This window comes from Scophthalmus maximus, chromosome 7 (assembly GCF_022379125.1).
Source record: "Scophthalmus maximus strain ysfricsl-2021 chromosome 7, ASM2237912v1, whole genome shotgun sequence".
Classification (NCBI taxonomy): Eukaryota; Metazoa; Chordata; class Actinopteri; order Pleuronectiformes; family Scophthalmidae; genus Scophthalmus; species Scophthalmus maximus.
The window spans coordinates 19039932-19066635 of NC_061521.1; the positions used below are offsets into that span (position 1 = coordinate 19039932).

Genomic DNA, 26704 nt, shown 5'->3' on the forward strand with positions numbered 1-26704 from the left:
AATGACTGCTGGGATATGATATCTTGGTCAGATAGCCCGACTTGCTCTTGTTACGAAGTCATGAGGTGAACTCTGGTCTTATTGATTGACTGTCAAGGATATCGATCGTATTCACGGAAACAAGCAAGTCCAGCAATTTGCAATCTTTTGAACCAAGTCAAAAGGTGACTGTGTCGATGTGCTTATGTGTTGTCCGCTCACAGATCATTCACTGTGAGCTAGTGCGTCATCACCTACGTTGGGAATTGCATTTGTCAGTTTCCAAAGGTCTGTGGCCATAGCTGCACTGCTGCGCGTACCTTCCGCCTCGTGTATAATTGTTTTTGCTGCAGCGATACACCTCTGGCGGTTTCAGCATTCTAGTTAGTGGCCCGTGTCCATGCACTGGCTTTGGGCACTGCAATTAGAAGCAATTTTCCAAACAACTAATCAGAGTAAAAATGGTTATTTTTACGAGACACAGTTTTTTGATCGCAATCACACATTTGTTTTTACATATTTGTCCCTTGTGCGAGCCAAGTGTGATTCCGCCGGCACTCAGTGTCATGCAAATCGCCTTAGCTCTTATAAAGGAAACCTGTTTTGGGCGCTAATGCATTTATCTGCCGAATTAGATCTAGCTTCAGGATTATGGAGAATTCTCTCCCCGCCTCTATTACACAACACCATGATTTAGGATCGCTCAATAAGGTCAGCGGTGGACTCGCGTGATATGCTGGCTCATGAAACAATCCATTTGCTGAAATGAAACCCCGCAGCTATAATTGAGGCGGCGGCGAGTGTGAAATTTTTGTAATGTGCAGACTGCGCTGTATTTCTTCTCCCCCCTTCGGAACATGGTATATAGCTGTATTTCTTATTCTGACAGGTTCTGTTTCAGGTGTGACGATTGCGTGCCTATAGATGATTGGATGCCTTTATGCGCCTTATTTCAGTGACCTGACTATGAGACAAAAGGCATTTGGCGAGGCTTGGCGGAGCGAGAGAAGAAGTCGGGTTAAAACCTCAGTTACTGTGATGTATACAGAGAAACGTCCACAGGAGAGATGTGACCTGCCCGTCGTTTCACACTGGCTTGAGATTTAGTTGACAGTGCCAATGGAATTCTCTTCACCTATTATCGCGTGCTCACCGACACGGACGCACGTTTGATTTCAGCAACCTCTCAGGTGAAATTCCGATCAGGGAACGTGAAAGCTGTTATGCGCTTGATGCCTCTCCTCCAGGCGAGCGTATAAATGAGCAAATAAGATCAATCTCAATTCGGCTGACTTGAAATAATTGCCTATTTGTCACAATTAATTTCAGAGCTTTGACTCAAGACCCCTTGATATTTATATTGGATTTCCCATCATTACATACCTGAAAACCCGCTCATTAAATGGAGCCCAATCCAAAGAATTAGTCCGTGTGTTAAATGGATGATGAAAAGGGTCAAGACAGGCAGTGATAATTCCCCTGTCTGTTTGAGGGAGAAGAGGTGAAGTGGTGCAGAAGGTGGAAGTTAATGTGTGAAGAGGACACGACTCCAACTCCGTCACGTCAAAAAGCAGGACTTAGCCCCTTCAAGCTCTCTGCCTAAAATATGCACAATCTTTGATTCGCCAGTGCTTCTTCTCTTTCTTCTCCAGCAGAGATCATGGCGTTTCTGTCAGTGTGTGTGTGTGTGTGTGTGTGTGTGTGTGTGTGTGTGTGTGTGTGTGTGTGTGTGTGTGTGTGTGTGTGTGTGTGTGTGTGTGTGTGTGTGTGTGTGTGTGTGTGTGTTGGTATATGTGGTTTGGAAGGACATTGTACCTGACATTTCACCTGGGCTCCGCGGACCTAGTGGGATTAGGCGGACTATGCCAAGGTCCGCCTAATTCAAAGAGTGTATAAGCATTTGTTAGTGTCTAACTAACATATATTCTCATTTTCTTTGAAAGTCCTTTTTTACCACTTGACCTGATTTTGAGTGTATCCCAGTGTATAGCACAGCGGACCCCATCGGTGGGTCGTAGATTGCAGTTTCTTACACATTTCTGATACACAAGTGCAATTTGCGCGCGCTGTGTTGTGATTGGGTGGTTGACCTATGTGGGCGGGGCATACAGCCAGACGAGTCGACGCTACTCCTGACCACGTTTCGGCTGTCGCCTTTTAAAAATTAAATGTACCTGGAGAACAACAACATGGCGTAACTGATGAAGCCTACTGGGACAGCGCTGTACACGACGGTAAGGATTTAAATTTGTAAATATAACATACATATGGTTGATTTTATGCTTTTTGCAGTGTAAGCCAAAGTTGCTTTTAGTCGGTGCATGTGCTAGGCTAGCAGAGCTAAGTTTCTTAGCGGCTTCGTGCAGCTCGTTAAGCCACGAACATACATTTATTTGCTATTAAAACAGAGTACAGTCGGCAGAGAACAGGGCAGAAGTAACTAACATAAGTTGGCAGCTCAGGTATTTTTTAATTCAAAACCAAGCAATAAAGTATACAGCACAGAAAAAAATTACCTTTATTTGATTGTTGGTAGCTTGCTAGGCAAAGTCAATATGTTTGTTGCTACGTTTGCCTAGCCATATACACGTGCTGGCTCGGCTCATCTGCCAGGCCCGGCAGGTGTTTGCTTCTCCATCCCAGCAGGGCTACCTGGTTGTGGGTGTGCTCTCAACTGATGATGCGCCGCCCGGAGCCGCACTTTGGGCTGTGGGGGGAAACTGTGGTCTGGTGCCCTCACATTTGCCCTTACAGAGTTAAGTGTAATTCCTGCGCAACGTAAAACCAGAGCTGATTAAATACACTCTGGAAGCTCAAATGGCGTCCGGTTCGCTTTACTGCGGCGCCGGTAGCAGCGGGGCCGGGCCGGAGTGGGAGCGGGGCAGCGGGGCTGGCAGCAGCGGGGCCGGGGCGGAGTGGGGCAGCGGGGCTGGCAGCAGTGGGAGTGGGGCGGAGTGGGGCAGCGGGGCTGGCAGCAGCGGGGCCGGGGCGGAGTGGGGCAGCGGGGCTGGCAGCAGTGGGAGTGGGGCGGAGTGGGGCAGCGGGGCTGGCAGCAGCGGGGCCGGGGCAGCGGGGCCGGGGCAGCGGGGCTGGCAGCAGCGGGGCCGGGGCGGCGGGGCCGGGGCGGCGGGGCTGGCAACAGCGGGGCCGGGGCAGCGGGGCTGGCAGCAGTGGGAGTGGGGCAGCGGGGCTGGCAGCAGCGGGGCCGGGGCAGCGGGGCCGGGGCAGCGGGGCTGGCAGCAGCGGGAGTGGGGCAGCGGGGCTGGCAGCAGCGGGGCCGGGGCGGCGGGGCGGCGGCGGGTTGACGGGGCGTCGGGGCGTCGGGCGCCGGACCTCAGCTGAATGTGGCTCGGTGCGGCCAAATGTGCCAGTGGAAATGGGCCTTGTACGAAGAAGTAGAAAGCAGCAAGCTTTGAGCTCAGGTTTTGACTATTGTCATTGTTAGTTTCTGTTCATTTAACTGCTTTGGTTTTCTGGGCCTGTAAGAGGATGTTTCTAATTTAGTTGAATGAAAATGTAATATCATTAACAATGTAAAAAACAAAAGAACAAGGGGAAACCATGCTATCTGGTTTATTTTGTGAGTGTTGGTTTATATTATTTCACAGTTTGAATGTTTTTACTAATTTTACTGGTAGGTATGAGGTATGAAGTCTGTTCATTGAGCGTCCTGTGAATGTCACAGTTTAGATTATTTTCTGAAGATCAGACAATCACTGTTGAAATGTTTGGTTGGGGTTATTTTTTTAGACTGAAAAAGTTAAGGTGGATCTCACTGCCTTTTCACAGTTATACTTTTTTTCTGATCATGCTTGTCATACAAATTAAGATAAGTTTATTGCCTTCTGAAAGCAAAACATGCAGAGGAGAAGACGTGTTAACCCAAAGGAAGATGCAACATTTTATATTACTGCTGGAAGGGACAAAGTGGCACTTGACATCAAATACATCAATGCCATCAAAGGTAAGTTGAATCACTGTCTGTATAATCATAATTAAACTTTCTTTTAAATGTCACCTTGCTATTTGTCACTTATTTGTTATTTGTGTATGACCTAGGTCGTGGTATCTTCACCTCTGCTCCATTTGAAAAAGGAGACTTTCTGGTGGAATACAGAGGTGAACTGATAACCAAGCAAGAATGTGAGAGGAGACAGAGAGTCTACCATGACCACCTCAAAGTCTTTATGTTTGAGTTCCATTTCAATGGAAAACTGTGGTGGTGCGTACTAATGTTAATATGCTTATTTTGATAATAATTGCTTTGTGTGCTCAACATAAATTTTTAAGTCAGGCAAATTTACCTTGTCTAAATTGTGTGTTTTGAAATTAATTGTTACTTGTGTTTTTGTAGTGTTGATGCATCGACTGAGGATGGGTCATTTGGAAGAGTGGTAAATGATGACCATTTAAACCCTAATGCCAGGATGAAGTACTTTACCGTAAAAGGGAAGCCCCATCTGTGCTTATTTGCAGTAAGAGACATAGGTCCAGGAGAGGAGATCACCTACAATTATGGTGACTCAAACTGGCCATGGAGATGCAAGGTGCTTAAAATTCTACTTTGTGAAATTGATAGTTCTCATAAATGAAATGCTCTAACCACAGAAAATTGCACATAAATACTAAATATTGTCCAAATATCTTTACAGCATTATTCACACCATTAGTTGATATTGTAAAACAAAACAACTAAACTGCCACATCAAAAATACTGACTGTTATAAAATGTCATTTTAGTTGATCTCATTTGTCTGATGTCTGTTAAAATGTTTAGAATCCTGGCAAGTCTTTGGAGACGATAAATGGTGAGGGACCACCCACATCAAAGCCTTGTACAAGTGAAAAAGTAAGAAATGATTTCTTTGTAGTCTAACTACAAAGAAAATTTTTCTCATTTCCTAGTTACCCACTTGTAGTTTTTTTTTGTTAAAATGACCAGGTTTGAGAATTTAAAGTGGAAAAAATAAAAGGACATTTTGCTGTAGTATGAACAAAACTACACTTGTTGACTGGGACCCTGTTAATTGTACTGTGCTTCTACAGGCCATTTATTGGTTCAACTCTTTGAAACTAAGGCTAACACAATCAAATAGAATCGTAGTGGAGAAGCGTTTAAAAGTATGGTACCACCTACATTTGATCTGCATGTTACTTTAATGTGTTTGGTAAATTGTCTATGAAATGCTGTGTCTGTGTGTATGCAGTTGTCTGAGTGTGATATGGTTTATATCGACCGTAATTTATAAGGACATTGACATGAAATGCTGTGTGTCTGTGTGTATGCAGTTGTCTGAGTGTGATATGGTTTATATCGACCGTAATTTATAAGGACATTGACATGAAATGCTGTGTGTCTGTGTGTATGCAGTTGTCTGAGTGTGATATGGTTTATATGGACCGTAGTTTATTAGGACATTGACATGAAATGCTGTGTCTGTGTGTATGCAGTTGTCTGAGTGTGATATGGTTTATATGGACCGTAGTTTATAAGGACATTGACATGAAATGCTTGTCAAAGCTTAAGTTACTATGATATTTCAGTGTATGCGTGTGTGTCGATTAGCTAAACACCTTTTATGTCATAGGGGGACCACAGTGTTTATGTGGTCCTGATCCCAGGTGGTGTTCACAGTGGCATCACTTTGGTTTTTAAGAGTACTTGGACCACCTACATTTGATCTGCATGTTAGTTTAATGTGTATGGTAAGTTGTCTAGTTACATGTCACGAATAGGGTCCCAGTCAACAGTAATAACTGGAATTCATGACAAGGTCTCATTTAAATGAACCACATCTAATCTAACAAGTATACAGGTATGATGTCACTCAGTGAGAAAGGCTTACAGCAACTTCTTCAAGGTAGAGTCTGAGATCATTCTAGTAACGAAGTTGTCTGTAGATATACAATGGAACAACAAAATGCTGAATTCATCAGTTCACATTAACTTTGGAGATTGTAGTTTTATAATGTATAGACTGATGTTGCCTGTTCCAAAGCAGATTTGTTTCCCTCAAAACACATGCAGAAACACAACCATGATAATTTAAACATAATGTTAGACAGGGAACAACCTTGTCTTCAAGATATTTATGGTAATCTTTACTGTTTTTTCTGTTGTTAAAGGATGTTGACGAGGACACGTCTCAGAGGGGTTGTGAAGCCACAAATTGCCCTTCGTCAAGTGAAGATGTTGAAGAGGTATGTTGTCATAAAACATTGATTTCCATTTTATCTCTCACTGTTGATCTATATCGTATAAAATTACCCAGTGAGCTTTTAGCCAAAGTTTCCCCCTTGGTGCTTTTGTCAACAGTTGGATGGTTTCTTTTATCTAGACCCCAAATATCATCTCTAGTGGTACATCCCCATTACATGTCTGTTAATTGTCCCTTTGCTCTGCTTTATCTGCTACAGATGATGGCTGAGGGCAGCCCGAACAAGCTGGCTGCGAGTTCCATGAATCTGCCGAGTCCTCTTCTGGATCCACTTGGCAAGGTTGAAAAGGTAAATTAATCTAATGCACCGATTAATGAGGTTACTTATGGCAAAAAATTTAAACAGCCAACATGTTTCACTGATGCTCTGTGTGTCTGCAGTTGTCTGAGTGCGATATGGTTTACATGGAGCTTAATATTTAAGGACATTGGCATGAAATGCTGTGTCTGCAGTTGTCTGAGTGTAATATGGTTTATATGGACCGTAGTTTATAAGGACATTGACATGAAATGCTGTGTGTCTGTGTATGCAGTTGTCTGAGTGTGATATGGTATATATGGACCATAATTTATAAGGACATTGACATGAAATGTTTGTAAAAGCTTAAGTTACTATGATATCTCAGTGTATGTGTGTGTCGAGCAGCTAAACACCTTTTATGTCTTAGGAGGACCACAGTGTTTATGTGGTCCTGATCCCAGGTGGGGTTCATAGTGGCATCACTTTGGTTTTTAAGACTACTTGGACCACCTACATTTGATCTGCATGTTAGTTTAATGTGTATGGTAAGTTGTCTAGTTACATGTCATGAATAGGGACCCAGTCAACAGTAATAACTGGAATTCATGACAAGGTCTCATTTAAATGAACCACATCTAATCTTACAAGTATACGGGTATGATGTCACTCAGTGAGAAAGGCTTACAGCAACTTCTTCAAGGTAGAGTCTGAGATCATTCTAGTAACGGAGTTGTCCGTAGACATACAATGGAACAACAAAATGCTGAATTCATCGGTTAACATTAACTTTGGAGATTGTAGTTTTATAATGTATAGACTGATGTTGCCTGTTCCAAAGCAGATTTGTTTCCCTCAAAACACATGCAGAAACACAACCATGATACTTTTCATTTAATGTTAGACAGGGAACATCCTTGTCTTCAAGATGTTAATGGTAATCTTTACTGTTTTTTCTTTCTTACAGTTTGTTGACGAGGACACGTCTCAGAGGGGTTGTGAAGCCACAAATTGCCCTTCGTCAAGTGAAGATGTTGAAGAGGTATGTTGTCACAAAACATCGATTTCCATTTTATCTCTCACTGTTGTTCTATATCGTATAAAATTACCCAGTAAGCTTCAAACCAAAGTTTCCCTCTCGTGCTTTTGTCAACAGTTGGATGGTATCTTTTATCTAGACCCCAAATATAATTTCTAATGGTACATCCCCAGTACATGTCTGTTAATTGTCCCTTTCCTCTGCTTTATCTGCTACAGATGATGGCTGAGGGCAGCCCGAACAAGCTGGCTGCGATTTCCATGAATCTGCCAAGTCCAGTTCTGGATCCACTTGGCAAGGTTGAAAAGGTAAATTAATCTAATGCACTGATTAATGAGGTTACTTATGGCAAAAATTTTAAACAGCCAACATGTTTCACTGATGCTCTGTGTGTCTGCAGTTGTCTGAGTGTGATATGGTTTACATGGAGCTTAATATTTAAGGACATTGAAATGAAATGCTGTGTGTGTCTGCAGTTGTCTGAGTGTAATATGGTTTATATGGACCGTAGTTTATAAGGACATTGACATGAAATGCTGTGTGTGTCTACGTGTATGCAGTTGTCTGAGTGTGATATGGTTTATATGGACAGTAGTTTATAAGGACATTGACATGAAATGCTTTTCAAAGCTCAAGCTACTATGATATATCAGTGTATGTGTGTCGACCAGTTAAACCCCTTTTATGTTTTAGGAGGACCTCAGTGTTTATGTGGTCCTGACTCCAGGTGGTGTTCATAGTGGCATCACTTTGGTTTTTAAGATTACTTGGACCACCTACGTTTGAGCTGCATGTTAGTTTAATGTTCATGGTAAGTTGTCTAGTTAGATGTCATGAATAGGAACCCAGTCAACAGTAATAAATGGGATTCATGACAAGATATAATTTAAATGAACCACATCTAATCTAACAAGTCTACAGGTATGATGTCACTTAGTGAAAAAGCCTTACAGCAACAATGGAACAACAAAATGCTGAATTCATCAGTTCACATTAACTTTGGAGATTGTAGTTTTATAATGTATAGACTGATGTTGCCTGTTCCAAAGCAGATTTGTTTCCCTCAAAACACATGCAAAAACACAACCATGATACTTTTCATTTAATGTTAGACAGGGAACATCCTTGTCTTCAAGATGTTAATGGTAATCTTTACTGTTTTTTCTTTCTTACAGTATGTTGACGAGGACACGTCTCAGAGGGGTTGTGAAGCCACAAATTGCCCTTCGTCAAGTGAAGATGTTGAAGAGGTATGTTGTCACAAAACATTGATTTCCATTTTATCTCTCACTGTTGTTCTATATCATATAAAATTACCCAGTGAGCTTTAAACCAAAGTTTCCCTCTCGTGCTTTTGTCAACAGTTGGATGGTTTCTTTTATCTAGACCCCAAATATCATTTCTAATGGCTCATCCCCAGTACATGTCTGTTAATTGTCCCTTTCCTCTGCTTTATCTGCTACAGATGATGGCTGAGGGCAGCCCGAACTTGCTGGCTGCGAGTTCCATGAATCTGCCAAGTCCAGTTCTGGATCCACTTGGCAAGGTTGAAAAGGTGAATGAATCTAATGCACCGATTAATGAGGTTGCTTGTGGCAAAAAATTGAAATTGCCAAAATGTTTCACTGATGCGCTGTGTCTGCAGTTGTCTGAGTGTGATATGGTTTACATGGAGCTTAATATTTAAAGACATTGAAAGGAAATGCTGTGTGTGTCTGCAGTTGTCTGAGTGTAATATGGTTTATATGGACCTTAGTTTATAAGGACATTGACATGAAATGCTTTTCAAAGCCCAAGCTACTATGATATATCAGTGTATGTGTGTGTCGACCAGTTAAACACCTTTTATGTCTTAGGAGGACCTCAGTGTTTATGTGGTCCTGACTCCAGGTGGTGTTCATAGTGGCATCACTTTGGTTTTTAAGATTACTTGGACCACCTACATTTGATCTGCATGTTAGTTTAATGTTTATGGTAAGTTGTCTAGTTACATGTCATGAATAGGAACCCAGTCAACATTAATAAATGGGATTCATGACAAGATATAATTTAAATGAACCACATCTAATCTAACAAGTCTACAGGTATGATGTCACTTAGTGAAAAAGCCTTACAGCAACATTGGAACAACAAAATGCTGAATTCATCAGTTAACATTAACTTTGGAGATTGTAGTTTTCATAATGTATAGACTGATGTTGCCTGTTCCAAAGCAGATTTGTTTCCCTCAAAACACATGCAAAAACACAACCATGATACTTTTCATTTAATGTTAGACAGGGAACATCCTTGTCTTCAAGATGTTAATGGTAATCTTTACTGTTTTTTCTTTCTTACAGTATGTTGACGAGGACACGTCTCAGAGGGGTTGTGAAGCCACAAATTGCCCTTCGTCAAGTGAAGATGTTGAAGAGGTATGTTGTCATAAAACATAGACTTCCATTAATATCTTGCCCTGTTGTTCTATATCGTATAAAATTACCCAGTGAGCTTTAAACCAAAAATTTCCCTGTCATGCTTTTGTAAACAGTTGGATTGTTTCTTTTATCTAGAACCCAAATATCATCTCTAGTGGTACATCCCCAGTACATGTCTGTTAATTGTCCCTTTCCTCTGCTTAATCTGCTACAGATGATGGCTGAGGGCAGCCCGAACAAGCTGGCTGCGATTTACTGGAATCTGCCAAGTCCAGTTCTGGGTCCACTTGGCAAGATTGAAAAGGTAAATTGATCTACTTTTTTAGTTTTAAGACTAGTTTTCTCTGGCTATTTTGTTATTAACCTAGTGATCACATCTACCACATTTCAGAGTAGATTTAATATAGACTGGGCACACTGATCTGTGGTGTCTGTATTTTCTCTGGTTGCCAGAGCTGAAGGTATAGGAGTCAATTGAACAGCGGCGATGTACAGTTATTTGGTCTCGTAGAGACAATCCATAGATGTATGGGAAAGACAAATTAAAAAATTCAGAGAACAGTGTTTCAGTTTGTTTTTTTTCATCATTCCTTTTTTTCATCATACCTGACTCCTGTTTTTCATACTTCTGCAAAGAGTGTGATTATTTTTATGTCCCAATCTCCACAATACTCAAAGATATTCTTCAGAGAACTTTAAAAGCCCACACTTTTAAACTTACATCTTTTTTCTGGTTTAAACAATTTATAGAGAAAGGAAACCAACCAATTAGACACAGAACACTGTGGTAATTTTTTTACCTGTTTGCTCTTGTTCTCTTTTTTAGTTGACCACTGAGACTAACCAAAATCAGCTCACGAGTCCAAATGAGACTGATACAGTTTTCAACAGTGAAAAGGTATATTGAATATCAGATTTATAATGTCTTTGATTGGATTATTTTTCTCAGGATTCAGTAGATATCAACATGTAAAGGTTTTTCACATCTTACTGCTCTTGCACTTGCCAACAGTGTTGCAAACATCGCCTGGTGTGCACAACAGTCTCCTCTTTGGACAGATGCGTTCAGTGTGTGGGACCAGTATCTGCCTTCAAGTGGCTTGGCTATCGCTGCAGAGGTGAGATGTTTAGTGTGACAGAGGGCAGTAAGTGGATATATTTGATGTGCTCTAATGTATGATGAACTACTCTGTAAAGAAACACCTATGAAAACTTCTCCTTTTCATAGGCTATTATACAAACAATTTTTCGAGTTTTATGATGAGTAAAAAGGTATCATGATGAAACTGAACACTGCTACCTCTGAGTCTAGATCGCGGCATGTGCTCCAGATTACTTAAAGATGTTTCGTTTTGCCTAATTGACATGGACACTGTTATGCTTATTGTTTTCCTGAATCCACCTTTGTTTTTTAAACAGTTAAAAGTCTTTGCTGTTTTTTGTGTTCTAGATCACTACAGTGTTATGACAAGAGAAAAACGTATATAGCCGCACAGTGCTAAAATTAATATACTCAAAATGTGTTACAGTTTGTTCCGGGGTCTGGCATAAATCCTGCCTCAGACAAATAACAACTGATTACATCCAAGACCCATCACAGGTGAGTATCCTCTTAAAGGTTGTTGAACTTGAACCATCTTTAAGTGTCCATCACCACATAAAATGATTTGCTTTCTCATCATTTCAGCAGCAAAAGTTCCCTAGGTCTTCTGGGGATGAACTGCTTTCAGATGAAGACGACCTTCCACATTCAGAACTGAACCAAATATTGGATGATGATGATTACGTATCCGATATGGACTACGTACCCAACTCAGACTCACACGATGATGACGATGACTATTCAGATGCAAGCATACACTTGATGCCAAGACTGTTGAAAGCTACACAAATTCAAGAGAAAGTGGTAAAACCCGATGTTGGAACATCTGATGCCTCAGACACAAACATCCTAGTTGTGCCCAGCACTTCAAAACATCCACCTCTTGAAGATCCCATGGAAGTCGCATCTGATTCAGGAAATTCCATCAAAGACTCATCAAGGGATCCAGAGGGTAAAGGTGAACTTCATGAACAAGACTTGCCACATCTCATTTTTAGTAAAAAAAATTACTGTTACATTTGTGGTAAGCCACAAAGCAAGATCTCCCGCCATTTGAGAACACACAAGACACATGCTGAAGTTGTACGTGCATTTTCCCTTCCAGAAGACTCAAAAGAGCGCAAGACAATATTAGAAAAAATGAGGAATAAGGGAAATTTTCAACACAACACTGAAGTTTTACAAGGTGGAACAGGACCAGTCAAAGTGAAAAGGAAACCAAAAGCTAAATCACAACCAGGAAAGTTCATTCACTGTATGCACTGTCAAGGGATGTACATTCGTAAGGAGCTTTGGAGACATGTCCGCAGATGCCCCTTTAAGCCAGAAAACCAAGATTTGGATAAAGAACCTGGGAGAACTAAAGTGCTGGCTTTGGCTGCAGCTCACGAGTCTGCATTCTCTCAGCAGATCTCAAGTGGAGTGTGGAAGCTCCTTGGTGTCATGAAACAGGATGAGATTGCCTCCATTGTGCGAAATGACCTATCTATTATTCAGTTTGCCCAGTCGCTCTACAACAAACACGGACAAGACCCTACAAAACATGAGTACCTGCGACAGAAGCTGCGTGAAGTGGGGCGTTTGTTGTTATGTCTGCGCACAGATTTCTCAGTACAAAACTTAGAGGAAGCTGTTAAACCTGCTAACTTCCAGAGAGTTGTGCAAGCAGTAAAGAAAGTTGCAGGTTTTGATGAAGAAAAAGCCTCATACCTTACACCAAGCCTTGCGCTGAAACTGGGACATGCACTACAGAAAATCTGTGACATTGTTCATTGTAGGGCACTCATGGCAGAAGATCAAGAACTGATCAGGTCCACTGAAATATTCAAGAAGTTGCAAATGTCCAAGTGGTCTGAGTTGGTGTCTCATAGAGCCCTGAACACACTGAGTGATGCAAAATACAACAAGCCATCAACATTGCCCTTCACAGAAGATGTTCAGACCCTTCATCGCTACCTTGACAAATCTGCAGAAAGTTCATTTTGCAACTTGAAGGAGACAGCTACCACTCAGAACTATGCTCAACTTGCAAAAGTCACTCTTGCACAAATCATTGTGTTCAATCGAAGACGTGCTGGGGAGGTTTCAAAAATGCGTCTCAAAAGTTTTCATGAAAGAGACAACACAAAGCTCCATGACGATGTGGCCATGGGTTTGTCAAAGACTGAGAAGAGACTCTGCAACTATTTTAGCCGAATCGAAATAATGGGAAAAAGAGGCAGAAAGGTTGCAGTTCTGCTCACACCAAGAATGGTTGATGCCCTGTCACTTCTTGTCAGTAACAGAGCTGAATGTGATGTTTGTGCCACAAATGTCTTCCTGTTTGCAAGACCCAAATCAATGAGCTACTACAGAGGACAGGACTGTTTACGTGTTCATGCAAGTCAGTGTGGAGCAAAGCACCCTGAGTACCTTAGGTCAACACATCTCAGGAAACATGTTGCTACACTCTCGCAGGTCCTTAATTTAAAAAACAATGAACTTGATCAGGTTGCAGATTTCTTGGGTCACGACATCCGTGTTCACCGCGATTTCTACAGATTACCAGTTCCCACAACTCAACTGGCCAAGATTTCCAAACTGCTTTTGTCAATGGAAAAAGGAGATCTTTCCAGCATGCAGGGGAGATCACTGGATGAGATTGAAATTGAAGGTTTGTACAGAAATTTTTTTTGTAGATAAGTTTCTGAGTGTTTATTTCTTTTTCTTATTTAAGTCAAAGGATTTGAATTTATTTCATTTTCATATCCATATATAAGGTCCACTGTTCAGAAAAACGGGAATAAAAGCCCACAGTAGGGCTTGGTAATAATTCAGCATTATTGTTTCAGTGGAAACTGAATCACAATGTGATTTTGTCATTTTAAAAAAATATATATATTGTCCAAATAAATATTTGTAAGCAAACTAACTAGAAACTAAATACTCTACAGACAGATGAGGTGAAAGAGAAAAAAAACACAAAATGTCTTGTGGTGTTTGGCCACCACTGGAGTTAGAGTACTCCTCAGCATTGCTTCTACTGGAGGGATGAACATCATTCTTCCAAATGATATTCCCTCATTTGGCTTTTTTGATGATGATGCTAGAGAGCATTGTCTAACAAGTCGGTCCAAAATCTCCCAGAGTTCAACTGGGTTTAGACGTGGGGACTGTGAAGGCCACAGCATATGATTCACAAGCATTGCCATCCTAGAAGAGAGCACTCCCATCAGGATAGAAATGTTTCATCATAGGATAAGGGGGGTCTCTAAGAACTGCTTTGTATTGATCTGCAGGTCCTCTAATGGTGCTTTTCCACTGCATAGTACTGGCTCGACTCTGCTCGCTTTATTTAGCTTTTTCCACTAGGGATGGAACCTGGTACTTTTTAGTCCCACATCTGGCCAGGTTCCAATCGAGCTAAGCCGATACTAAAATGTGACGTGAAAACACTGCCGACTGCTGATTGGACAGAGAGTCTCGTCACATGACGCGTTGTCAGCACCTGTGTGGAATCAACTGCATTTGTTATGGTTTTACTTGTGATTTATTCAGGTTTTTACCTTAATTTGTCACCCAGCTTCAGATGAATATTAAAATGAGGTGAATAAAATCCTGAAGCCTTCACAGTCACCAGATCTCAACCCAGCTGAACAATAAAAAGATTTTGGACCAACATGTAAGACAATGCTCTCTACCCCCACCAATACCCAATAAATCATAGAAATTTTGAATTCCAAATCTATTTAGAAAGGAAGTAAAGCTTTTATTTATTAACACTTTAAAAAGTATACAAAGTGCTTCACACACCAACAAAAAACAATGACTTACAATGACTAAATTACAATTACAAATTTACAAACACCACAACATTGAGACTTAACTAGACTGATCCAAAACAAAAGACACAGAGGTGAGACAGTCACAGACATCTTTAATATATATTTAAAGTTCAACATCTATCAGCTTGCTCTCTGTGGTTGTTAATGAGCCACTAGGGGTAAATGCACACAATATATGTCCATAACTGGTTGTGTGGATCAAGTTATAGCAAACGATAACAGTCAGTGCTAACCTCAGTGACTGCATTTCCTGTAGCTGCTAAAAAGCCTTTATGTAATTTGTCATTGAAAGCTTTTATTGTGAACGAAGAGCAGCAGAGAAGTTTAGTGATTGATTTCAATTAGGAATAATTCAGTACTGTCAAATCCAGCCCCAATAGGCAATAGGAAATTGGGATAGGTGAAAATGATGATGATAATTCAAGTGAAATGCATTTTGATCCTCACGAAAACTGACCGGTCAATCATGATTGTCAGTTTGGAGAACCCTGCTTTAGATTCTTAACTCACCTAATAGGGTTCTTCAGTTAACACTGTAAACCAATTTACAGAATTTTGGTCTGAAATTATGCTACTATATATTAAGCATGGAATGTAAAAAATGTTTTTGTTTTTTTTATCAATTTACCAGAAGAAATCGCGGTAAGTGATGCTGAGGCCAAGGACAGGGAAAGTGAGCCTGAGAGTGATGAAGCAGGGTGTGGAACCAGCAAACCTGTGGATGATGCAGACTCAACATTCACAGCTGCGGAAATGGTGTCAGCGGTGTCATCCACAGTAATCGAGACTGCCCCTCCATCTGAAGGTAAGCATCTTCAAATTGCTGGAATGTAAGAAAAAGGTAAACACGACTGGGAATGTAAAGACGTCAGAAGCATGTAAGTGTCTCTTGGCCTCCAGAGGTCCACCATATTGCCTGCAGCTCGGAATGCTGAAGTTGTAATAGGCGAGCCGACAACAGCTGCAATGCGCTTCACAATTCACTATTGGAGAGATGCACCTCAAAATGATATTACCTCATTTATATGTACAATCTTTATTTAATCTGCTCATCTATTTGAGATCAAGAAAGATCAGGTGCAAACATAACAAAGGGACATAGTGTCATCACTAGGCATCAAGACAAAACTAAAATTTAGAGATCAAAGTTTTTCTGATATTATTTGGTGTTGCAGATGGTGGTGGAGAACATCTTACATGCTGCTCCAAAATCTTTTAGACGTGTTCAGCTGGGTTGAATTCCTGTGGCTGTAAAGGCTGTAGGATTGGATTCACTTTGTTTTCATCTTCATCAAACCATCTGCAGTTAATGTTTCTCCACGCTTATTCAGATTTTTCCTTAAATTTTTCCCCTGTCCGTGTATTCCAAAGTGTCCACACACTAAGTGGACTTGTCTACAGGGTGAACTATATCAAGTGAGCCATCAAATAAAAACCTAAAGCAAATACTCATATTCATCAAAGAAACAAGTTAACAAGAATATTTTAGTCAATTGTGTCATTGATTCAACTCAGGTTTTTTTCTACCTTGAATATTTTACAGGAAAAGTTGACCATCGCGAAGCTGGGGCCAGAAGATTGTGTCCGAAGAGAGTGTGGATTAAGGCTGAGGTTGCTGCAGTGATGCGCTATTTCAGCAAGCAAATAAAAGAAGGAAAACTGGCCACCAAAGCTGAGTGCAGTCACTGCAAGGAGGTAGAGGGGCCCGTGTTGGCAGAGAGAACTGTCCAAAATATTAGGGACTTTGTCAGAAACAGAGGGAGGGCTGCAAAAAGGCAGCAACAAAAACTGTAAACTGTAAAAACTGTGTGTGGGGGTGAGGGGTCGGGGGGGTTTTTTGTTAGAAGCAGGAAAGCTAATGGTTCTTGTGCAGTTATGCCAATATACAGTTAAAATAATATGAAGCTACAGTGATCTCTTTTGTTATAATTTATAATTTTTTTTAATGTTTTCGTTATGCTGATATGTTAAACTTTCACGTCTTCACACACAAGCTGGGAACCCAGAGCAATTCTCTTTTGTTTTAATTTATTTATTTTTTGTTGAGGGCAACAAAAAGTTAGAAAAAAAAACTGTTAACCCACAATGTGTGGGGGTGAGGGGTCTGGTTTTTTAGCTAATGTAGCTATAAAAAAAGTTGCCAATATACAGTTAAAATAAGCTGTGAAGCTACAGTGATCTCTTTTGTTTTAATTAATTTATTTTTATTTGTGGATATTCTGATGTGTTAATCTTGGATGACATATTTTCAAAGTTGTGTGGAATGACAGTTCTAACATTTACAATTTAAATGCAATAGTTTAAAATGTCAAGACTCAATTGATTGTGGGTGTTCTTTTTTCTTATGCTCAGGATTAAGTGCACTTATTTTTATGCACATCTTAACACATTTGTTTCATTCACATATTTTTGTTAATATGTTCATACATTTGAGTATTATGTAGAGGTAGGACAGTAGTTCATGTGCTAGAGCATTTCTTCTGATAATAACATCATCATATCATGACTGTTCCATTAATGCTTGATGCAGTCATGTTGTGTATTTATGTTAATGAGACATTTAAAAAAGTGACATCATTGTCCCTTTAAAGTCCATTTAATGTTTGTTTGGACCCCATTAACCACGTTTTTCTCAAAAAGAGAACGGTCTACATAAACCATAATAGTGTCTGGGTGCTGTCTATGAGGATGTATGAGGTTGGGAAGGGTGTAACTGAAAGCTAAAGTCACCCAAATTTTTTTCAGATTTTTTAGAGCGTTTTAACCTAACTCCCATAGCTCTAGGACCTCAGGAAAGGGTAGTCCACCTTAACCACCACCGGGCCTGTTTGGAGAAAATGTCCTGCTAAATCATATAAACCCGTATGTGTGTGTGTGTGTGTGTGTGTGTTTGTTTGCTGTATGTTTAAGGTGCAGTGTGTATGCACAATATGCAGAAAGGATAATCCCCTCTTGGACAGGGACCAGGGGAGGCGAGGCGCTCATCTTCACAGGAACTAATCACCCGATCCCGCCTGCTGTTTACAGAGGCAGTCTCGCCAGCCAAAATCAAATGCAAAGCCCATGTTAATTGCTTTAATGCTGCCTCCCTGTCAACCATGGCTTGGCAGAAGCCCCCGGCGCCAGGCCTTGTTCAATGAATACCAAAGAGGAAAAGACGGTCCCCGCATCTTCTTTTTCTGCATCAATCTTTTACCCGCTTCTATATTGACTTGGGAAGTGCAGAAGTGCAACAACTGGTGCAGGAAGGGTAACCTTAAACACAGAGACTCGGACCCAAATCCAGGCTTTGGCAAAGCAGACAGGACCTCCAATGAGGTAACAGAACGAATGTCCGAGGCGGCAGGGCGTCGATGACGACGCTGGGCAACAGAGGATCTGTGGTGCCGGGCAGCTCGGGGGATTGACGTCTCTGAGACCTACGCTTCCGTCTTGGGGCTTCATCTCTGAGCCACTGCCAGGCAAATCAGGATCAGACAGGAATCTGGTTGGTTGTTTGAGCAGGCTGAGGGCTATGCTGGAGGCTAGCAGGCGGGGTAGCTGACCTAAGACGACTGATGGCATACTGATGGCTGGCATGCTGGAGACTTGACGGCTGACGGCTTGCAAACTAGGGCACAGACTGGAGGCTGGCCAACAGGGTTGTCAAGAACGTCCTGAAGCCAGTCAGGTGAGGAATTCCACGGCCAACGGTTTCGAGGATGTTTCTAAGCCTGCCTGCATCTGTACAGTCTCTTTATTCTCTCTCCTAGGGAGCAGAACACAGGTCAGTGAGTTTTTAAAAAGGAGAAGAACAAAAGGCTTATGGGAGGGTGAGGCGGTAAGGCAGCAAAGGCAGTCCAAAAACAGGCAAACAAATCCTAAAGGCACAGGCAAGAATCTGAAAATCCACAAACAGCAGGGCTTCAGGGTCAAAACACAAGATAACACGAGGAACCAGGGAAAGAAACACACAGCAACTAAGCTTAACATAACACTCAGGCAACTGAGAGGGAGAAAGACAAGAACAACGGACCGACTGACTAATGAGACTCTGGTGATACAGACACACAGCCAAAAGACATTAAGTAAAATGTCGTAATTTCGAAATACAACAGGAAAAACTAGTCCAGGCAAGAATGTGACAAGGAGAGCGGTGCGGGTTGGCTAATGAAAGTGAGGGTTGGTTCGTTGTGGAGGGAAGGGGCAAAAGGTTCAGTCCTGGCCAGAGACGGTAATTGAGTCTGTCACTGTGCAGCCTGCTCTAATGAGGAGCTGCAGGCCTAAGATTTGACTAATTTCTTATATGCCCAGGATGGTACGTCAGCCTGGCCGTCCTGCGCCTAATGACTCCCAGGACTTAATGAAGGATTGGTGGAATCTTCCGAGACTCGGATGGAGCTCTGTATTATTGTACTTTGAGAGTAAGTGCACTCGGGGGGCTTGCGTGATGGCATTACAAGGCTCCTGATGTCCTGTCAGTGCACACTGTGCCACTGATCGTAAGTGCTGTTTTATTTCTGTTCATCTTCATGCCAGTATTTCTATAGTACGAGTCTCCCTTATTGAGTTTGGACCGACATTAAATTATCCATGCCATAAAGAATTTTTGGACAATGAAGCTGAGCTCTGCCAAATGCCCTGTGCTTCTCATTCCTCCTACCCGTGCCAGTGAGAAAATCCTCCCTCCAAATATGTTGACATACTGTGCAAAGTTATTTAACTTAATTCCCATGGGTGTTTGTGTTGGTAATTATACCGCCCACTTACACAAACCATTCACAAACAACAGCATGTCCTGTCTGATCTTTGAGGTGCAAGTGGCACTTGGGGAAAAAAAGTGCACAAAAAAATGTCCTGTGCTTCCTCAATAGCCACATGCTTTTAAACATGCTGCGTTGAGCACGTAGCCTCCGATAGAGTTGCAGATGTCCTGTAGACAATCTGATAAATGTCACAATTCGACCTCATGTGATTCACATCTCCACTGTGTCCGCCACGGATCTGGTGCTCATCTGGCCTGAAGGAGGAGCACAGCAGCTGATTATAATGGATTATGATAGTTTCCTCCTTGACTGACCTCTGCAGCCACTCACACACTCTCTCCATACAAACTATCCCACACACACACACACACACACACGCACACGCACATACACACACACACGCACACGCACACGCACACACACACACACACACACACTCACACTCACTCAAATAGAAACTCAACTTTATGGACCCAGACAAATGTCAATTAAAACACAAAAGTGTGCACATTTTCACAGACATGTTCGTGTTGCAGTGGCAAGGTATATTCACCCAAGGTCAGACATACAGTCACATATAGACACAGAGTGAGTTTACACACACACACACGCACTTGACATACGTGTTATGCAACTTTACACCGTGCGGTGCCACGGAATCTTGCTTTAAACTGACCTTCTCAGAGGTCAGTTCAGAGCGGTCGACGGCCAGCTCTCTGTCAAACCAGCCACCTCCACCTGCAACCACTGCCCCTGGTTCCGTTACCAAGGGCCGTGCTGGTGTAGCAGCACACAGTGAGGAGAAATAAGGTGGATGGCGCAAAACCACTGGTGCAGGCTGATGCATGATTCATCTCCTTGTCGGCAAGCCTCTAAAAGCTCTGCTTTTTTGCATTATTCCCTGCTTTGAAGTGGACCAAAGTCCATCAGAAACAATGGCTCAAGAGTAAGAATATACTGCAGATGTCGGAATTGACCCAGGGGGAAGGTACCAATCTTACGCTGTGAGAAGGAAATGGCTTTCATAATTCGTGCCCTATGAGCGTATGAAGCTTCTTTTTTTTTTCTCAATGCAGTGTGAGAGTACATTTCAGCCATAACCATGACAACATAAAGGTCCGGGGCTCTGTGTGTGAGTGGGTATAACAGAATTAGGGGTCTGAGTAATGCGGCCGAAGAGGTGAAGTGAAGCCGCATGACGCGGCCGTACCAGCAAAGATGAACTAAGCGGCAGCCAGGAGAAAAGATGGTGGACTGTGACGCTGCGATCGCGTCGAGACCGATTTAAATGAACAAATACTGCACACGTAAACTCGCCAAAACGAGCACCGCATGAATCGACAGAAAACAGAAATGGAGCCCTCCAGCGCTGCCACTGGTTCCGTTACCAAGGGCCGTGCTGGTGTAGCAGCACACAGTGAGGAGAAATAAGGTGGATGGCGCAAAACCACTGGTGCAGGCTGATGCATGATTCATCTCCTTGTCGGCAAGCCTCTAAAAGCTCTGCTTTTTTGCATTATTCCCTGCTTTGAAGTGGACCAAAGTCCATCAGAAACAATGGCTCAAGAGTAAGAATATACTGCAGATGTCGGAATTGACCCAGGGGGAAGGTACCAATCTTACGCTGTGAGAAGGAAATGGCTTTCATAATTCGTGCCCTATGAGCGTATGAAGCTTCTTTTTTTTTTCTCAATGCAGTGTGAGAGTACATTTCAGCCATAACCATGACAACATAAAGGTCCGGGGCTCTGTGTGTGAGTGGGTATAACAGAATTAGGGGTCTGAGTAATGCGGCCGAAGAGGTGAAGTGAAGCCGCATGACGCGGCCGTACCAGCAAAGATGAACTAAGCGGCAGCCAGGAGAAAAGATGGTGGACTGTGACGCTGCGATCGCGTCGAGACCGATTTAAATGAACAAATACTGCACACGTAAACTCGCCAAAACGAGCACCGCATGAATCGACAGAAAACAGAAATGGAGCCCTCCAGCGCTGCCACGTTCTATCACACAGAAGAAAGAGGGGGGGGGGGGGGCATGGAGACTATGAGTGAGATATCCGTACGGTATGAACTCGTTGCCATGGCTGTAATTACCAGCTGGAAAAAAAATTGGTCACCTAATGTGACCTCTCTCATCGACGTTCACGTCTTCTCCTGTCACGGCACTTCTTGTGTTGGCCTTTTACAGGCAGCACAGAGACGAATCTCATCGGAATGACCTTTAGTTACAACCATCAGCTGCCAACCATTCATACACCTGCTGCCTTTTGAACCCAGGCCCTCCATTGGACCTATTACCATTTCGACTCATCATCATTCGGTCGGGGAGATATCACATTATACAGATTGACAGACGCAGAGCCAGACACTGAGAGCACGCGGCACGGGCGCTCCGGCACCCTTTTCCCCTCATCCACATCCTGCCGAAATAAACATTTCTACTGTGGTGCGGTCGCCATTCCCCCGTTCACCCCGTTCCCTTAAAGTGGTGTCTCTATCGCGCATCCCTTCATTTCTCCTCCCGTTCACCTTGTGATCTCTCTCTCTGCTCCACCATCGCTCCCTTTGCCCCGGCGTTCTCGGCAGATATCAGAGTTCATTCCCACTGATTTTTTCAGCCCCCGCTGTGACACCGTGGCCCAGCTTCACAACAAGGAGCTCATTACTTGCTAATTCCACAGACGAGATGACAGACAAAAGCAGTCTGTGGTGTTTTTTGTGTTTTTTCCTGTTGTTGTCTTCCATTACTTTATCTCTCTCTCTCTCCCAAGGCACTTTTGAAGTCAAAGGGTGCAATTTCTCTTCCTTCTCCTTCTCAGTTTCCATCTTTCGAGCATTGCTTTAGTTAAATTAAATGTACGCTCATCTAAGGCCACAACTAACGATTCATTTCATAATCGATTAATCTGACGATTGTTTTCTCCATTAACCGATCAGTTGTTTGGTCCATAAAATGTCATAAAATGGTAAAAAAATGTTGATCGTGTTTCCCCAAAACCCTAAGATGAGGTTTTGTTTTGTCCACACATCAACGATATTTAGTTTACTGTCATAGAGGAGCAAAGAAAACAGGAAATATTCACAAATCAGAGAACTGACTTTCTTTTCCATAAAAACTACTTGAACCGATTAATCCATTATCAAAATAGTTGTTGATGAATTTGGCAGTCGATTACTAATCGATTAATTGATTAACGCTATCAACGCATAGGACATTTGAGTTTCCACGTGCCATTTTCTGGCTCATTTAGCATCACGTAAGCTAAAGTGCCTTTTTTTTCTTTTTGCTTTGTACAATCTGATGCCTTCATTCGCAGTTGTTTTCTCCCCGTCGTGTTCAGAGCTCAGGCTGGTGTGACTCGGAGCAAACTGCGCAACATGAGTCTCAGAGGTGTAACAGGAGGTCAGCTCTGGCGGCTTCCCTCCGTGCCACTGTCTGCACCATTTCTCACCGTCTGACTGGCTCTGCGGAAATGCCAATTTGCTCTGCAAAGTGTCTGGCGGCGTAGCGGTGGATGAAGGGTGTGTGTTCGCTGCGCGCTGTTTACCGATGTACACATGATGAAAGGGATGCAGGGGAGTGTTGACATTTAGTTTTGGTGCCGCTGAAGGGCCGAAGTGCCGAATCAGAATAAATGGGACGGATGTGTGTCTGTGACAGGAGAAGCGTCCCTCTCAGGGCGGATGTAGAATTCAAGGCCCTAAGAGGATGTGTGTCTGTACGTGGGCGTGATGGGCGCCCGTCTCTCCGTGGTCATACTCTGTGTGCATTCTTGTCCTTCTTTTCGGCCTGTGTGTTAAACAGTGTCACTTATTGGTCTGATTGTCAGTTGTGAGCAGCCTGCCAACAACTAAATCTCATTTTTAGTCATCTCTATCCTCCTCATCCTCGTCCCCGACCCCCGTCTCCGTCAGGTCCCCCTCTCGGTGAAGGTAATCCCAAGGTGATGTTACTATGTTACGATGCTGTTGAAAATGCCACTGTCATCTCTCACAGGATTAGATGGACAATTGCTTTCTCTGAAACCCAAGCCAAGTGCTTAAAAGACACGGCAACAAAACAGCTTTTCTCAAAATGCCTTGTTGCGTCAGTGTGCGAGTGCAAAGTCTTTTCAGCCTTTTTTGGGCACTGTACTGGACTTAACGCCCTGAATATTGAGTTTCCACTGTAACGCATTTTCTGTATGTTGTGATCTACATAATTAACCACAGATGGACCCATAAACAGCCATAATAAACCGATGCAATGAGATTATAGGCTCAGTGTGATTCGTGATCCCAGATTAATAGAGGAGCAGCGTGTGATTAATAGGGGGCCCTGTTTTGCCAAGTCGGGCTAACTTTGGCCAGTCACCCTTCCAAAGAACCAAAGGCGGTGTGTAAGGGAGTCATATCAAGGCTTATTTGATAAAGGAGAGGCTGCTAAATGAATGCATAATAATAAGGCAGGGGCTGATGAAACCAACCAGTGTTGTGTTCCCAGGGAGCTGTGTGTGTGTGTGTGTGTGTGTGTGTGTGCGCTTATTTGTCTGCAACGTATGCATCTTCATGTTTCCAATAACCTCTATGGATGGACACATGAGCACAGGAATAGCTTCAGGCAACCAGATGCAGGAAATCATTACTTAAACAGTCAACTGTACATTTTGTAATACAAACATAACGCACACACACACACATGGCTATGTATATATATATATATATATATATATATATATATATATATATATATATATATATATATATATATCCGCTACTTTTTGCACCCACTCATTTATTTTCTCCACAGATCTGTTACCCTGCATGAGTTTACATTACACTTTGTTATGCCACATCATTTACCTTTGTACACACTTCACACATTAATAAAGGATTCCAAAATGTAAATAGACATAAATCTAAACTTACATTTGTTGATATTGCATAATATAAACTATACTTCCATTGTCCATGAAGAGTATTTTAAGGCTAGGAAGAAATGGCTCTGTAGTTTTTTTTTTCGTATGTATGTACAGTATGGATGATTTGAGTCATTCACCATGGAATATCAGTTGTTCACATTGAGGCTGTGCAATTTTCACACGAAGCAACTGGTCTTTGAAAACCACATTTCTCCATCCAACGTCGTCTCTGTGGGCTGGTGTTCTCCGTCTCACCCACTCTGGTGCTATTTCAAACCACAGATGCACCATCAATAATGCAGCCCCTTTAACAAAGCTGAGGCTGTTAAGGGGGGCTTTGTCTGCGCCCCTCCCTTCAGGATGCCTGCTAGACGCCGGGTGGCCACACGCTGGCTGAGAAGTCCTAAGATTTTGTTCTGAAACCAGAAATAAACCCGCCGTGAACAGAGAATTTATTTTTTGTCATTATTGAGCCTTTTTCTTTTTGAACCTCAACAATGCTGGAGAGCACTTAATACTGATAGGGCAAGAAGCCGCTGTCTCGCCAGGGACGCAAAGAACTAAGCACTGACTGCGTAGCTGTAGGCATAGAGGGAGAAGGAAACACAGCCGCTCCGTTGCTCTCCAAAGTTCATATTCTAACTCGTACATATTTTGTTTGCATTTCTACGCCGACAACAGAAGGCTTGTGTGGCATATTGCAAACCCTAGAAAGCCTCGTGCTGCACTGTCTGTGAACTTCAACTCCTTTCAGGCAAAACCCAAGTGGTGCAGCCTGCTTAATTTTGTGTGTGTGTGTGTGTGTGTGTGTGTGTGTGTGTGTGTGTGAGTGTGTGTGTGTTTGGATTATTTACGCGGGGATCTTGATGAATGGCGGCGTGTTTGTATTCTGAGTAATGCTCTCTGAAATCATGGTTATCCTCCAATATCTGTGAGGATGCCATAAGCTGTTGGAGGCTAGAAAACTACTGTTTAACTGAAAACACAGTGCCATGGTTGATGTGAGTCTTAGCGGGCAGTTGCAGTGCAGAAAGAAAAGTATCTGTGTATTATGCCCCTCTGGAAAATGATTGCGCCCTGATGTTGCCGTATTATCCTTATTTTCAAAAACAGAATTACAGAAAGAGGGACGAGAAGGCAATGACTGACAATTATTGTCCATTAAAGCACATGAACCATTTACAAACCTTTTTGTCTTTGTTGTTCACTTACTGTGCGTCAAAAATAACAAAATAATTTATGCTATGTTGTTCTCAATATTATGTACTATACAATCTATAGCTCACATCCTCATCCGCCTTCCATTAGATGGACTTAAATAGACTTTAATTCCATTTCCCAGGGTCGTGGAGTTAGCTGGCATCAATCCGCCTGGTTGTCGTGGAGTTTTAATTTTGCCTGTACAAAATGTTCACCGCTTTCTGCTGTTGCTGTGTTGTTACAACTCAGGGAATCCTTCGTCTCACTTTTCTCTTTTCTCAGTCTCAACCCGGCTGTTTTATTTGGTTAAGATCCCCTCCAGTTACGTTTTTCAATACATGTAAAAATACTCATCACTGAATAATATTTTGCCTAATATGTTTTCCTCCCCCCCGAAAACATGTTTTAACAAACTGCTGCAAAGTATTAATATTGCATCTACTCCTTAGTCCTCATCCATATGAATACGCAAAACCTTGAGATGCCGACGGGCACGCGTGGCGTGCACCAACGTTACAACCGCCACTGTGTCTCATACACCCTGAGCACAGTTAACCGCCAACACAGTCACACAAATCACAGATTTCATTCCAAAGATTAAGTATCATTTATGATTATAAACTTCTACTGCATTTAGTGTATGATCATTTAGATTGGAGCCCGGCAGGTGATATGGGCCAAATTTGTTTTTCTAATTTGCATGCGTGGTTTGCGACTTCCTGAGATGCACGTCCCCGCTTGTAGCACGCAAACTGTGAACCGCAATGCCAATGGGAAGGGGGGGCGGGCACCTCACCTGTCAAATTACTAAACTGTGCCCACGAGTTATAACTAGCACCCCTGGGTTGATAAAAATAACATCCCATGTCCACCTTCTAGGCTCTGCAGTTAAGCAATAAAGTCTGAAGAATTTTCATTATATTAGTTTCCTCAGGATGTTACATCACATTACATTAAATTCATCGTCCGAGGCGACTTACAATAACCAGTTTCAGTCCTATCAGGCAGATAGCATCAAGGGCCTTCCCTAAGGGCTCACAC

General features: G+C 42.4%; 2 protein-coding genes across 14 annotated transcripts in view; both read left to right on the forward strand.

The window, feature by feature from the left end:
* Positions 1-26704, forward strand: part of ldlrad3 (low density lipoprotein receptor class A domain containing 3) — a 91911-nt gene that overhangs the window by 14519 nt on the left and 50688 nt on the right. The gene's annotated exons all lie outside the window — the stretch shown is intronic.
* Positions 1722-17136, forward strand: LOC118313196. Of its 9 annotated transcripts, XM_047333307.1 has the most exons (20): positions 1722-2213; positions 3832-3943; positions 4039-4201; positions 4334-4526; positions 4757-4828; positions 6106-6180; positions 6397-6486; positions 7403-7477; positions 7693-7782; positions 8650-8724; positions 8940-9029; positions 9814-9888; positions 10106-10195; positions 10718-10789; positions 10904-11009; positions 11421-11491; positions 11579-13646; positions 15449-15622; positions 16189-16233; positions 16361-16479. In XM_047333307.1, the coding sequence occupies exons 1-19, from the start codon at positions 2181-2183 to the stop codon at positions 16200-16202; spliced, it is 3738 nt and encodes a 1245-aa protein (XP_047189263.1). In that variant the 5' UTR covers positions 1722-2180; the 3' UTR covers positions 16203-16233; positions 16361-16479. The 9 variants fall into 9 exon arrangements, with proteins under 9 accessions (XP_047189263.1, XP_047189260.1, XP_047189258.1 ...); XM_047333304.1 differs by lacking the exon at positions 16189-16233 and having other exon boundaries at positions 1723-2213; positions 15452-15622; positions 16361-17136; XM_047333302.1 differs by lacking the exon at positions 16189-16233 and having other exon boundaries at positions 1727-2213; positions 16361-17136.